The sequence below is a fragment of the Polyodon spathula genome, chromosome 2 (assembly GCF_017654505.1).
Source record: "Polyodon spathula isolate WHYD16114869_AA chromosome 2, ASM1765450v1, whole genome shotgun sequence".
NCBI lineage: Eukaryota > Metazoa > Chordata > Actinopteri > Acipenseriformes > Polyodontidae > Polyodon > Polyodon spathula.
In genome coordinates, this window is record NC_054535.1 from 76,147,350 (window position 1) to 76,161,394 (window position 14,045).

Genomic DNA, 14,045 nt, shown 5'->3' on the forward strand with positions numbered 1-14,045 from the left:
ATCCTCATGAAGTTTAGAAGTCTGTAAATTGTAACTAACATAAATTCCACCGGCAAGGAAGACCAAATTTGTTTTTTGCTTGCCGAGCTGGCGATATATCTGCAACAAACACTACCATTCTGCTGCTGCTGTAGCTGCTGCTGCTGTGTAAGAGGCTGCACTGGGGCTGCTGGGGCTTGCTCAGGAAGTTGACTGGGCCTTGCTCTAGCAGACCCAACTGCAAAACAAAATGTGTTGTTAATGCAAAGAAATCAAATAACTACACACATAACTAGACAAGATAGATTATCAAAGCATCTTCAATTTAAATCCTAAATTCTCATTTAGCACTTGCACATCATGATGGCTGTACTGCAACAACCTGGTCACCAAAACACCCATTAACACTTTTCTAAAACCTTGGACAGTACTAACCTGAATATCAGCAGGTAATCTTTTCAGTCTAAGTAGTGGGATTTATTTGAAGAGACAAATGTTAAGATCACTTATTTAAAAGGCACATTTTATTGTATTTTGAATAAGCTCATTGTTTGATGGTCTATATTTTTTTGATTAATCTAAACTTATATTTTTTTTCTGGCAAGACCCAGTTAACCTAGAGAATTATAGCAATACATTGGTGTATCCAGTATGAAGTCTTAATAGCATTCTTAATGATCTGGAAACCAAAAAGTCACATAACCACAACACACCAGCAATCTCAAGAGAAGGGTGCCTTATATTAACAGTTGAAGTAGCTGTGACAAAATGACAATTATGCTCCCCTCAAAGGAATGCTTAATCATTTACTTTCAAAATACAGTGTTTCGAGATCTAACAACAGTAAAGATAAATCTTACCTCTGTTGTCTCTGGAAGGCGTTTCATTTTTAATGGGATTTACTGTGCGTCGGTTCTACAAAGGTTGAAAATGCATAAATAATTAGGAATACTGTCTTAGAATACTGGTTTATGGAAATATTGGATTTTTAGGTAACTTTAAACTTAATCTCTTTCCGGTCTATTTGACCCAACCCAGGTTCCAATTTTACAATAACTTGTTTAGAATGACATTTTAAATATACAAATTCACAAGCATTTATATTTTATTTTATTGTTGAAGCACATATATATAGACACACACACACACACACACACACACAGTGGCTTTCAAAAATATTCAGACCCCTGAACAATTCTCTCATATTACTGAATTACAAATGGTGCATTGAAATTTCATTCTGTTCGACATTTTTTTTTAAAACACTGAAACTCAAAATCAATTATTGTAAGGTGACATTGGTTTTATGTTGGGAAATATTTTTAAGAAAAATAAAAAAAACTGAAATATCTTGCTTGCATAAGTATTCAACCCCCACACATTAATATTTAGTAGAGCCACCTTTTGCTGCAATAACAGCTTTAAGTCTTTTGGGGTAAGTATGTACCAGCTTTGCACATAGTGTCGGAGTGATTTTGGCCCATTCTTCTTGGCAGATTTGCTCCAGGTTGTTCAGGTTGGTTGGACGACATTTGTGGACCGCAATTTTCAAATAGTGCTACAGATTCTCAATGGGATTGAGATCAGGACTTTGACTGGGCCACTGTAGGACATTCACCTTTTTGTTCTTGAGCCACTCCAGTGTTGCTCTGGCCTTGTGCTTGGGATCATTGTCCTACTGAAAGATGAATTTCCTATAAAGCTTCAGTTTTTTAGCGGACTGAAGCAGATTCTCTTGCAGTATTTTCCTGTATTTTGCTCCATCCATTCTTCCTTCAGTTAGGAACATAAGAACATAAGAAAGTTTACAAACGAGAGGAGGCCATTCGGCCCATCTTGCTCGTTTGGTTGTTAGTAGCTTATTGATCCCAAAATCTCATCAAGCAGCTTCTTGAAAGATCCCAAGGTGTCAGCTTCAACAACATTACTGGGGAGTTGATTCCAGACCCTCACAATTCTCTGTGTAAAAAAGTGCCTCCTATTTTCTGTTCTTTGTGACCCCTGGTCCTTGTTTCTTTTTTCAGGCTGAAAAAGTCCCTTGGGTCGACACTGTCAATACCTTTTAGAATTTTGAATGCTTGAATTAGGTCGCCACGTAGTCTTCTTTGTTCAAGACTGAACAGATTCAATTTTTTCAGTTGTAACAAGATGCCCAGTCCCTGCTGATGAGAAGCATCCCCACAGCATGATGCTGCCACCACCATATTTCACTGTAGGGATGGTGTGTCTTGAGGCATGGGCAGTGTTAGGTTTGCGGCACACATAGCGCTTTGAGTTTTGGCCAAAAAGCTCTATCTTGGTCTCATCTGATCACAAAACCTTTTCCCACATCGCAGCTGGGTCACTCTCATGCTTTCTGGCAAACTCCAGATGCGCTTTCAGATGGTACTTTTTGAGTAACGGCTTCTTTCTTGCCACCCTCCCATACAGGCCAGTGTTATGCAGAGCTCTTGATATGGTTGTCTGGTGCACCATTACGCCACTCCCAGCCACTGAACTCTGTAGCTCCTTCAAAGTGATTGTTGGCCTCTCTGTGGCTTCTCTCACAAGTCTCGTTTGAGCGCTGAGTTTTGAGGGACGGTCTTTTCTTGGCAGTGTCTGGGTGGTGTGATGCAGCTTCCACTTCCTGATTATTAATCCAACTGTGCTCACTGGGATATCCAAACACTTGGATATTATTTTGTACCCTTTCCCTAATCTATGCATTTGCATTACTTCATCTCTAAATTCTGCAGAATTCGCTTTGCTCTTCATTTTCCTTCAGATTCACAGCCTTACCAATGATCCTTCAACAGTGGGGTTTTTATCCAGAAAATGTGACAGCAACTTTAATGGTTCACAGGTGGAGGCCAATGTTAAGGTAATTGTGTCCTCGTTTGGGCAATCTGTTTAATTGGTGCAAACTGGAAGCTTCCACAGCACAGGGGTTGAATACTTATGCAAGCAAGATATTTCAGTTTTTTATTTTTCTTAAAAATATTTCCCAACATAAAACCAATGTCACCTTACAATAACTGATTCTGAGTTTCACTGTTTAAAAATAAAATATCAAACAGAATGAAATTTCAATGTACCATTTGTAATTCAGTAATATCAGAGAATTGGTCAAGGGTCTGAATACTTTTGCAAGCCACTGTGTGTTTATGTGTGTGTGTATATATATATTTTTTTTGTTCTGTAAAACAAGCAAAATCCTGAATAAAAACTAATTCTAGCTCAAATGTTCCAATACCACCAGCAATGGGACATTTTCACACTCCACATCAGGATACACACCTTTGCTATCTTGTTAACTTTGGCAGAAGTTGGTGTTGGCGGTGGTGGGGTTTCAGGGCTTACCGCAATTTCTTCATCAGGTGCGATGTCTGGATTTAGTGCAAATATACTTTCCAAGTCAATCTGTTATAAAATGGAAACATTAGCCATGTATTTTAACATTTCTTTTTTGCACCATTAATGATTCTGAATAGCCACATAATCCTCCAAGAAATTACACAAATTATACAATACAATAGATACAACTTTTAGGCATTTTAGCAAAGTCTTACAACAGCATGTAAGTTGGATTTAACTGTATAATTTAGTTGAATTTAATGAACTCACATTAAGAATTACTAGAAGCTGGCGTTAATTATATAACTTGTTCCTGTGACTATTATTCCTGGATCACTCTGCTCTGGAAATCCTTTAATATGTGTTACCTATGTAATGGAAACCTGAAATTTCTCTTGAGATAATCCAACTCAATTGTGTGAAATAATGCAACAAACTGGTCCGTATTATAAGACTTTGTCCAACTGGGTGGAGATCAGTTGAAATGAAGTCTGTTTACTGTCACAGTCTTATCATGAATGTCATCACAATATCATCACACTAATTCTTCCTTTACTTCTACACTGTTTGTCTCAATCTGAATTGTTCTTTTAGGTGTATCCATACTAAGGTTAAATAATGGCATGTTCAATGCAGCATTTTGTTTCGAGGACACTTAAAAGGGGTCAAGTTTGGGGTACCGAAAATAATGTGAATATGACAGCATGTTACTAGGACCAAGAAAATATAAATATGCTATTTGAATTTAAAAGGGCACATCTTGTTACTAAGGCTTTCCATGTTTCAAAGGTTAATGAAGTTTGACTAAGCCAAGTTGCTCTATCTAATGTAATCATTCTGTCCATTTTGAATTATTCAATGAACAAATACCAGATTCTGATTTTACCTCTTTGCCTTTGGTATCTCCATTCTCAATCCACTCAACAGTAACACTGTCATTGTCTTCATTCAGAGACGTAACCATAGCCTGATGTATTCGTCCTAGAAGAGAACAAAGTTATGAGATTTAAATATATTTGACAAACTACTACACTGCTCATTCAATAAAATTGAAAATGTAAGAAAATAAATGAGCTGAGTACAGAGTATTCAGCAACAATCATTAGAAGGCAAAAGTATCTCTGCTGACTTCACACGGAGCATTACCGTGGATGACCTTGCTACATGTATTGTGACAAGATGTGCTACAGCAGCAATTACAGAAACCTTAAAATAACGGACAATACACACCTACTCTGTGAGCTATTGAGACAGCTCTCAATTTTGTTGGCAATTATTATTTATATTTATTTTAACTGCTACAAAGTAAAAGCAACTTTTGGAACCTTTAAGTGATAAACTCACAGATTACTGTTCACTAACGCCGCACTTGGCTTACTTTGTCAGATGTTAGTTTACATACTGTGGCAAAGCAGGGTAGGCTTTGCCACTTTCAGGACCTTTTCACACTTCTTGCGTAAATGAACAATAACAATGGAAATTAAATGAAAACAGGACGGTGCCTGTATATTTATTTACACACATAAAATAAATAAAACAAAAGTCTAACTCCTCCCAGGAGTACTAACTAAACTTTACAGGTTTTTAACTATCCCCATAAAGCTAAGCCATATACCAATTCAACAAAACAAGCATATTTTACAAGTGTTAACACAATACCTTCTCTTAAGGTGCCAACATAGGTCTCTCCTGAGGCCTTAGCCTTCACACAATGACCTTAAAAAATACAGTCCCCAGGCCTCTGCCTGTCACAGTACTTAAAACAATACCTGAACTTTGAATGTTTTAATTTGTAAATGCAAGGTTGTAGCAACTGTTTACCCTCTGGCAGCTTGAGCAACTTACCACATTGTGTTGCTTAGCAATAACTATTGCTATTGACAAACAAATGGGAGCATCTAAAATATGTACTATTTTTTCATGTATTTATATATTAGACTAACATGCTCCAAATGTAGGGCTACAGATTTTCCACGATCATGGAATTAGGCATTTTGGGAATGGAATTTTGCAGTGTTATCTTTTTCACCTCACAACTCCAGTTTTCTGTGGATTTTTTTTTTTTGCAATGTACCGAGCCAAGTTGAGTTAATTCATCATGACTTCATTCACATGGCAGCTGCACCAAGGAAGAAAAAAAATTCAATGTTTCAGCAAAACACAGAGCTATACATTTTCTGATCTATATGAGGATGGTAGGATACCATTTTGCAAATGTTGCTGTCATTCGATTGATTATGAATGAGTCAACACCATTAAGATCACATGGCCAGTCGTAAACACGTAGAGAACAAGAAAACAAAAAAAAAACCAACACATGCAAAGCACTGCGTTCTTCTTTAGCTATACATTCCTTAAAGGAAATTGATCGCTTTACTGTGTAGGGCAGAATTAGCAAAGAAACAATTGGGAGGATTAATTATATGTTTACATTAAAAGGGGCACTATTTAATCGGGTGATACAAGTCACTTAACTTGCCCCCCCCAAGTGTTTCATATTTTATCCTGATTGTAATGCTAGTAAATCACTAAACTTAATTTGTGGAGTACTGTAAACAGGATTACTCTCACATGACATTGCTAGACTGTTACTAAACGGTTTCATATTTTTGTACAGTTGGCGCTGCTTTATCGGGACGCCTTGGCGGAAGGAAAAATATCCCATATAAGCATCTATCCCAATTAAATGGCATGCAGTTGAGACAACCTTAAATCACACTTTTTTAATTCGATGAAAAGAAAGAATGAAATCGCATCACATTATGATTAAATGTTAAATTCATAATTAAGAGTCCATTTTTTTTATTCCTAAACAAAATTAAAAATTGCACCTGCGATGTTGACACCAACTTTCTTTGCAAGAGCAACCTGAGAAAGCAGACTCCTCCTTTGTTAAGAGTTCAATGTCTTTTATGCAAGTCACAGCGTAATCACTGCACTGTGCTACGCAACCTGTCTTGCTCTGAAACGCGATCTCCATTTATCATTTGAAAATAATGTATCCAAATTAAATTAAATGACCTCCAATTAAAACGACAAATAGCATTGGGAAGAATCATCTGCCAGCGTTGTATCCCATTTAAGCAGCAATCGAATATCAGTACCCCAATTAGGGGGCGCCAACTGTACTTTTATTGTAATGCCAGCAATAAGCTTAAAAGGTCTTTTCAAAACACCTTCATTTGTAGACTGAACTACAATGTCAATGGAAGATTGCAAATATGATTCTCTCACAACAGTACTGGACATTTATTTTCTCAACTGTTGTAATATAATTAAGTTGTCCAAGTGATGGCTATAAACATTATGACATGTTTTAAGGGTCTTCAGGTGCTTTACTTGCTGTTACACCAGTATTGAAAAGCTTGGCTTTCATAAAAATACATTTTAAAAAAGCTTATTTTAACTATCAACATTATAATTATGTTCAACTGCTACATTTAAATTATCAACAAATTGATAGAAAGTGGGGAAAAAACAGAATTGGTTAATTCTGAAAAACGTAATTTGCTAGTCCCCAGAATGGAAAATCAGTATCCCTGCAAATTATGTTACCCAACTGTGACAGGATAGCATCACAGTCGAGGCTGGTGAATGGCATGATTTAAAATAAAATAAAAAATAAAAAAAAAACATTTCATATGGAATGGCCCACAAAATCTTTCCAATGTTATTCATACAGTATATAGGGATAAGTTTAAGCACTCGACACTAAAGTCATTGATAAATGTCATTTCTGAAAATAAGCTAAATACATTTCAAATCTATGCATGCATACCGCTTTCACGTGAGAGCAATCAGAAAAAGAAAAGGATTTGGCAATTGCCTCAAAGTAGTTTTTTTTAATTGGTCCAACAGAAAGACTGGTGCGGGTCTATGGTGGTGCTGCAGTAGACGTGGTATGGTATCCACTCCACGTGGTAATAGAATTAAGTAGCATTTTTAAAACACTCAGTGATGTTAAACGCAATTTTGGAGCAACGGTCAGCTTGACCTATAGCGTATGCATGTAGGGGTAAGAATCAATTTATTTGTATTCTTATTTTAGGCAGAGATTTCGACATGGTGGGTTTCATAGATGGTTAGGTGGTACAGTATTAAGATGCAATTCGTGAGGCGCAGCTGTTACTGAACAAAAGAAGGCAGATTTCATAAACTCATGTCTAGTTTAGAAGACTACTGTAATCTCTTTGGAATAAATACTGTAGTAACACTCCTGTAGTATGCTAAACTTGCTTTAGGCTTGTTGATAATGTTGTGTTTTTCTTTTCTCCTGACGCTACCAAGGCGTAATTACCCCTTGCATTCAATTGTTGTGTACAAGCTTTTACTTAACACCAATGATATTAAAATAAATCACGTCGGGGCAGAGAGGAATGGAACGAAATGTATGTGGGTGGTACAATCATCTATATTTATTCAAACAATTATATTTTGTGTGCCAAATTAATCAATTGCTACTTTGAGGCTTAACCAACAGCCCTAATGGACTTAAATTTAATAATAATTTAATGTAAAGCGTGTGTGGGTATGTTACGTTATTTAGTAATACTTGACCATATACAATCAACTGTACAAGGCGGCAAACTTCATATTCATGACTTGTGTGTTAGAGTGGTATTTAAAAATAGGACTTGTGGCAATGTTTGGGAGGTTTAGGCACACTACTGTGTACAGGACAGTATTGTTTGGCGCTGGATTCGAGTACTCGGGAATTGTAATGCTCGCTTACTCAAGCAATATATTTCTAGAAAATCCCACCGCTAGCATGGTTGATTATTCAAGTGAAAAGAAGGTGATGCCAACTGCAAGAGCATGTACCATGTATTGTTTGCGGAAAATTCATGACACAATTTACCTCTGACGCAGCATTTCAGTTCTGTACTTGATAAATGAAATGGTAGCCATAGTAGTCCAGAGATGACAGACAAAGAGAAGGAGATGTGATACCTTTTATTGGACAAACTAAATAATTATTCACAAGATTCCAACACCTCAAAGTTCTCTTCTTCAGGTGAAGGTAGGAAAGTGAAATCGATGTTTACATGTTGCCAACCTGATAATGACCAACAATATCAGTTATTATGACATCACAATAATAAGCTCCGTAGTAACTGAAGAGGTTTAGACACAGTTGGCTTTGTTGTGGGAAGCTGCATTCCTCACCAAGGTAACAGGCATTAAGAAACAATGACACCTACTCAATTGCAAACACAAATTAAACATGCAATTTAAAAGGCCTTTAAGGAGTCTTAACTTTTATGAAGTCGAAATCAACTTTCCCAAATATTAATGAACTTCTGATACTACACAGTTACAAACTGCTGGCAATCTGTTCTATAATACATAGGAATATTACCACTTAAATAAATGATCAATCAGTTGTAAATAACAAAAAACTAAATGTACTATAAAAGCTTGTACATGACTATGCAAAACACATTTTTACACAGTCACTGAATGCTAGAATGACACCTACCTCCTACAAAAACAAAACGAGTGGTGTAGGAAAATAGAAAAGTACTCCTGGAGATAAAATAGAATACAGCACTACATCCCCCAGAATACCTTGGGGTTGGAATTAGAATCATTCTCTTGCTCTAATAAAATGAGGAATTCAAGTCTGTGATAAAGCAGGCGGGTATAAAAGTAGGTCTGAAATGTGTGCGAGTTGTCTGTCTGTCTGTTTAAATGGAAAAAGAAAAAGGTATTTAGCACTTGTGTAAAAATCGGTAAACTGCCTAGCTGTCCTGTTTTAAAGTTAGACAACGTCAAAGTGTAGCTCGTGCTCCTTGGTGTAGTTAAACTTTTGTTTTGTTTGTTGATTTTGTATAATTAATAAATAATACAGGCAGTGCCCTGTTAAACGTATCTGTTGTTGCACAAAGTACTTCTTTTATACTACAAGGCCCCGAAAGTGGCAACGCAAACCCGACTTTGTCACAATAAATAAAATTGGACAGGTCACTGCTACAGTGGACAAATAAAAATACATTATCCAAGTTTAAATCCCGGACTGGCACTAATCCTAGTACCGCTGCGCTGCCCTAGACAACCAGGATACAAGGAGAAACAGTCAAATTTTTGATTGCGCTAGCAGGAGGTCCACTGTAATGCATGAAGACTAAAGTACAGTGCAGATTTTCTTATTTTAAATCGTTTAGCCTTAAAACAATAATTTTCTTTTAAAACATAAAATCAAACACATCTTTACATCCAATATGACTTGTGTAACAGACAGGCAGTCAGTGAACTGGCTAAAGATGACAGAACATTTAGGTCTCTACCACTATTTTAAGAGGTTATGTACTGTATAGTGTCTGGGGTGAAAACAGCTCATCATTCTTAAATTTTATTAACTTACAGAACCAGTGAGTAGCATGAAGATGTTTTGATTCGTACAGTTTAAAAGCAAGAAACTAGTATGTCAGAGCTCAAAACGGGTTATTACGGTAATTTAATTTTCCACTTTGTCTCATATGCAGTGAATGACTGGCTTCAAACAAAAAAAAAAGTTTTTTTTTTGTTTTTTTTTTTAATCAAAATTTACATCATCTCATGACAAAACATGCTGCATTTGCAGTGAAACACTCAGAAGGTGAGGCAGAGAAAAAGGTCTGCAAGGATCTGCAAAGAAATGAAAGAGGGGCAAAGTACACAACTGGCATGGTCGAATAAATTGTCTGCAAAGCAAGCCTTTCACTGATGGCAAATATATGAGAAGCTGTATGTAGCCAAAAGAGCTATTTGAAGAATTCCCAAACAAAGACAAAATCTTGCAGCAAATACAAGATGCCTTTATCTGCAAAAACAGTTCACATTCAAGCTGTGAAAATGGCAAATCAGGTTGACAAGCAGCAAATAGAAAATATAAATTCTACTACATATTTTTCAGTTAACAGATGTCCGTGATAGTGTTCTGCAATACCTCACTTGGGGAGTATCGATATAAATGCACACTTTGAGTTTTTACGAATGTTTCGAGATGGTAGAGGATACTAGCAACAATATAAATCTGCAGCAGCTTGTGGTGTTTACATCTGTTCTGCTAATGTTGTTCAAGCCTTGTTTTGTGGACATTCGCAGACACAGCACTTTGTTCAAGTTTATGATTTGCCCCTTAAATGTTGTGTGGAAGCACTGGACTTGACAGTGATTCTGGGCATCTCAATCGGCAACGCACAGAACTAGCAAAACTGCAGAAACTGACTGATTTGAAATAATTGGAGCACAAAAACCCTCATTCTGCAAACTTGAATTGAACTTCGACTTACATACAGTACAATGCAGAATAACAGTTTTACTCTCTTAACCATGTTTAACTCCACCTATATATGTGAACAGGCATTCTCCCACTTGAACCACATCAAAAACAACCTGCGCTCCAGATTAACAGAAGAAAGCCTGAATGCTTGCATGAAGCTAAACTTGACCAGCGATGAACCGGACAAAACGGTGCAGCAGCAGCAGAAGTCACATTAAAGAAGCGCACTGCAAGTACAATAATCAATTTTAAAGTTGTTTCTTTTTTTTTTGCACTTTAAAAGTACATACATTGTGTCTAAGATTGGCTCTTGTAGACCACTTGTTCTAAACTTCCATTCAGTTTGGCTCTCTTGCACAAAAAGGTTGCCGACCTCTGCTCTATAAATCGTACAAGTATCTGGTAATACGTATGGGTCTGGAATAGCAGCTCTCTTTCCAGGCACTATTGCCTGTAGCCCGGTGCAGTTGGTAGCAAAAAATGGACATTTGCACGGGGACACACACATCTATCCAAGGACAATGTCAATAAAACCTTGTAGAATGTGTTTTCTGAAGCAGCGGAACAGCAACTCTTGCTTAGCAAAGCTGCTCATTTTGTTTGTTTCAAATAAGATCTCAGTTTACTAACATTCAGCGAACATGGTATTTACTTAGAGATCCAGTCTCTGAATAATAAAAATATATCCTACAGGGCAAGGCATGCAGGATATTCAGTTTTTCATATCAATGCTGGGTTATATAAACCTAAATTAATGATATTAAAAAAAAACAACGTTTGAAATGCCAGGATTTATATTATAAATTTATGCGGACAATAATGCAGACAATTTGTACTTTATTTCTCTCTTTGGCTGAAATTTACGTTATATGTTAGTTATTGCAGCCTTATTTAAAATGCACTGTGCCAACAATTCTCTCTCAATTATCTGACCCAATTAAATGACCCAAGGGCCTAGCTATGAATTGAAGCTGCCTGGTGGTATATTATTTCAACCAAGACTTTCATACAAGCTCAGGCAGTGGTCCAAGGGGAGAAGGGGTGTATTGAGTATCACTCAATGTATAAACATGAAAGTTGCTATCGATGCCCACAACTGAATGCAGACTTTAACACATCTTGTACAATGCAAGTGAGAAAAACAAAAAGGTTTGAACAATTAAAAGGAGTAATGAATAACAGTTTGTTTTTATACATCATGTACACTGTACATCAGCAGAGATAGAGATAAAAGCCTGTTTCACAAAGACCTTTCCAGACCACCAGCCCTAAAGAAAACCCTGGCAGAGGTTCACCCCCTATCTCCTTAGAATTCCCTGCTATTTGAAATCTCAACTACATCCCTGCATCAGTAAATGATACAAAAAAGTCTCACTTGCTGAAGGTGTTCTTTCTATTATTGGCCTTTTCACATCTGCACACGTGCAAATAAAGGCTGTACTAACCAAAAAAGCATTTCCTGGCTTAGGAACTGAATATGATCCTAAGGCGTAGTTTAGTGTAACCAAGTGCTGTATAGGTTCGACAATGATATCCTGCAAGCTTAACTGTGTGTCCAAGAAAAATAACCACCAATTAAAACTATGGATTTATAAAAACAAAAACAAAAAAACAGTTCAACAAATACTGCTTGCTGCTTTTTACGTCTGTTGGGATATTGAATTATGGCAGGTTCTTATTTATGGACATTATCATGTGTAGAGAAACTATGGTAGAAAGGAGTCACTTTTCAAGAAAACAATGGTTAGATGTGACATAGGAAAACTAGCCTTGTCTTGTACACAACAACAAAATACAGTGGCACTGCAAAGCCTGTAGTTGTAGGCAACCATTCAGAGCGAAACACTTAATACCAAAATACACTGAAAAAAAAAATTGGAAATAAATCCAGTGGAAGGGCTAGCAGAATCTCCAGTCAGCACAGCTTGTAATTCGTTGACCTGAAACTACAAACACAATAACGCTACTTGTGCTATATTGGTATAAAATTTAAAGTGAACAACAACATTTGAAGTGTTTAGCCAGAAAGGCATACAAATGCATCTTGTGATCATTTTTGATTGCCCATTTTTTCAGGAAATAATAATTACATTGGTTAGTTTACATTTTAGTTGCTGCTGTGCAGTATTGACATATTTGAATTGCAGTAGTTTGCTACAGTAGTGAATTCCTGATAAAGTCAAATCCACATATTGTCACTATGTATGCAGGGGTGTGCAATTTTTGGAAAAAACTTCTTGTCCAATGGACAAAATGCTAGAAAAATCTACTGGTCCTTCTTAAAAACCTACTTGCCCCCTCACCATCCAACAAAACACACACAGATATAAAATCTTATGATTTTGCTTTTATTAACGAATGATCACAATCAATTAGTGATTAATAATATTTTTTCCTTCATGAAAATAAAAATAGTCCAAACATACCTTCCAAAACTGAGCGCAGGTACCTTTTATTACGCAGTGCAGCATTTCAATCTCTTAGGTTTCGGTTTCGACTGATGTATATGCCATGAATTTTATAGCACAGCATTACCGGAGAGGATACTACATTGCTTTACATAACCAAGAATGTTGCTGAGTTGACAGATCTACCGGATGGCGAACTACTTCACATTACACATCTGTCAACCAATCTGGTGTAAAATGAAAACCAGACACTGTGTTTATAAAATTCTTTCTGATCCTACTTCCTGAGAGCTGTGGCTACCACCAATACTTTTACAGTTTCTACGTAGGAGGTCACTAAATTACACTTGAGATTTCTAAAGAAAAATAAATTTGAGTACATTTTAAAACTTATTTTTTCACATTCAAACTGTGTAATTGTAGGGTATATTTAATCACAGAGTGAAAACGTTATTTTCTTAATAATTTTCAAATTCTTGGCTGTTTAGAAAGGTATAATACGGTAGACTTTCGTGGATATATGTCCCGATACACAAGCCAAAAGTCACGTTACATCAGCGTGATGGGAGAAAAGGGTCTTGCATTGTTATTCAGCCTCCCGACAATAGAGGGCGGTAGGCCAAGCCAAGGATCCCCTCGCAAAGATCACGTGACCATGACGGAAATTTTTCCGTTACGCTATATTTGTGTGGTAAAGTGTTTATTAAAAACACCTGCCATCACAGATAGGTGTGTCACTGATTTCAGGGGCAGGGTTTTGACTACAAAGGGAACTGCATTGTTGTACTTCGGGACTGGTGTTCGGATTTATGAATATGAGAGAAAGGGAGAGACGTGGAGGGCGAGGATTAAAAAAGGTTAACCATTGGTGGTTTGTTTTTGGACCTATTACAGATGGGACCTACAATTAAGGAACAAAGGAAAGGCAGGCGAGTGGTGGAGTCCCTGTCCCTGAACCAGATCCTGTTTTGATTTGGATTAATCCTCACGTCCTGACCCTGCACGTTTTGTTAACGTTGTCACGCTATCGAGGGGTAATTACACCTACATACCTGTTTCGG

At 36.9% G+C, this 14,045-nt stretch overlaps 1 protein-coding gene across 2 annotated transcripts in view; it reads right to left on the reverse strand.

The window, feature by feature from the left end:
• LOC121300761 (kinesin-like protein KIF2A) overlaps positions 1–14,045 on the reverse strand; it is a 39,439-nt gene that overhangs the window by 20,317 nt on the left and 5,077 nt on the right. For both annotated transcript variants that reach the window (XM_041229570.1, XM_041229580.1), the window contains exons 2-5: positions 4,199–4,293; positions 3,256–3,378; positions 840–894; positions 116–217 (exon numbers count right to left, since the gene is read on the reverse strand). In XM_041229570.1, the coding sequence (XP_041085504.1) occupies positions 116–217; positions 840–894; positions 3,256–3,378; positions 4,199–4,293 (375 nt within the window). The remainder of the gene's footprint in view (positions 1–115; positions 218–839; positions 895–3,255; positions 3,379–4,198; positions 4,294–14,045) is intronic.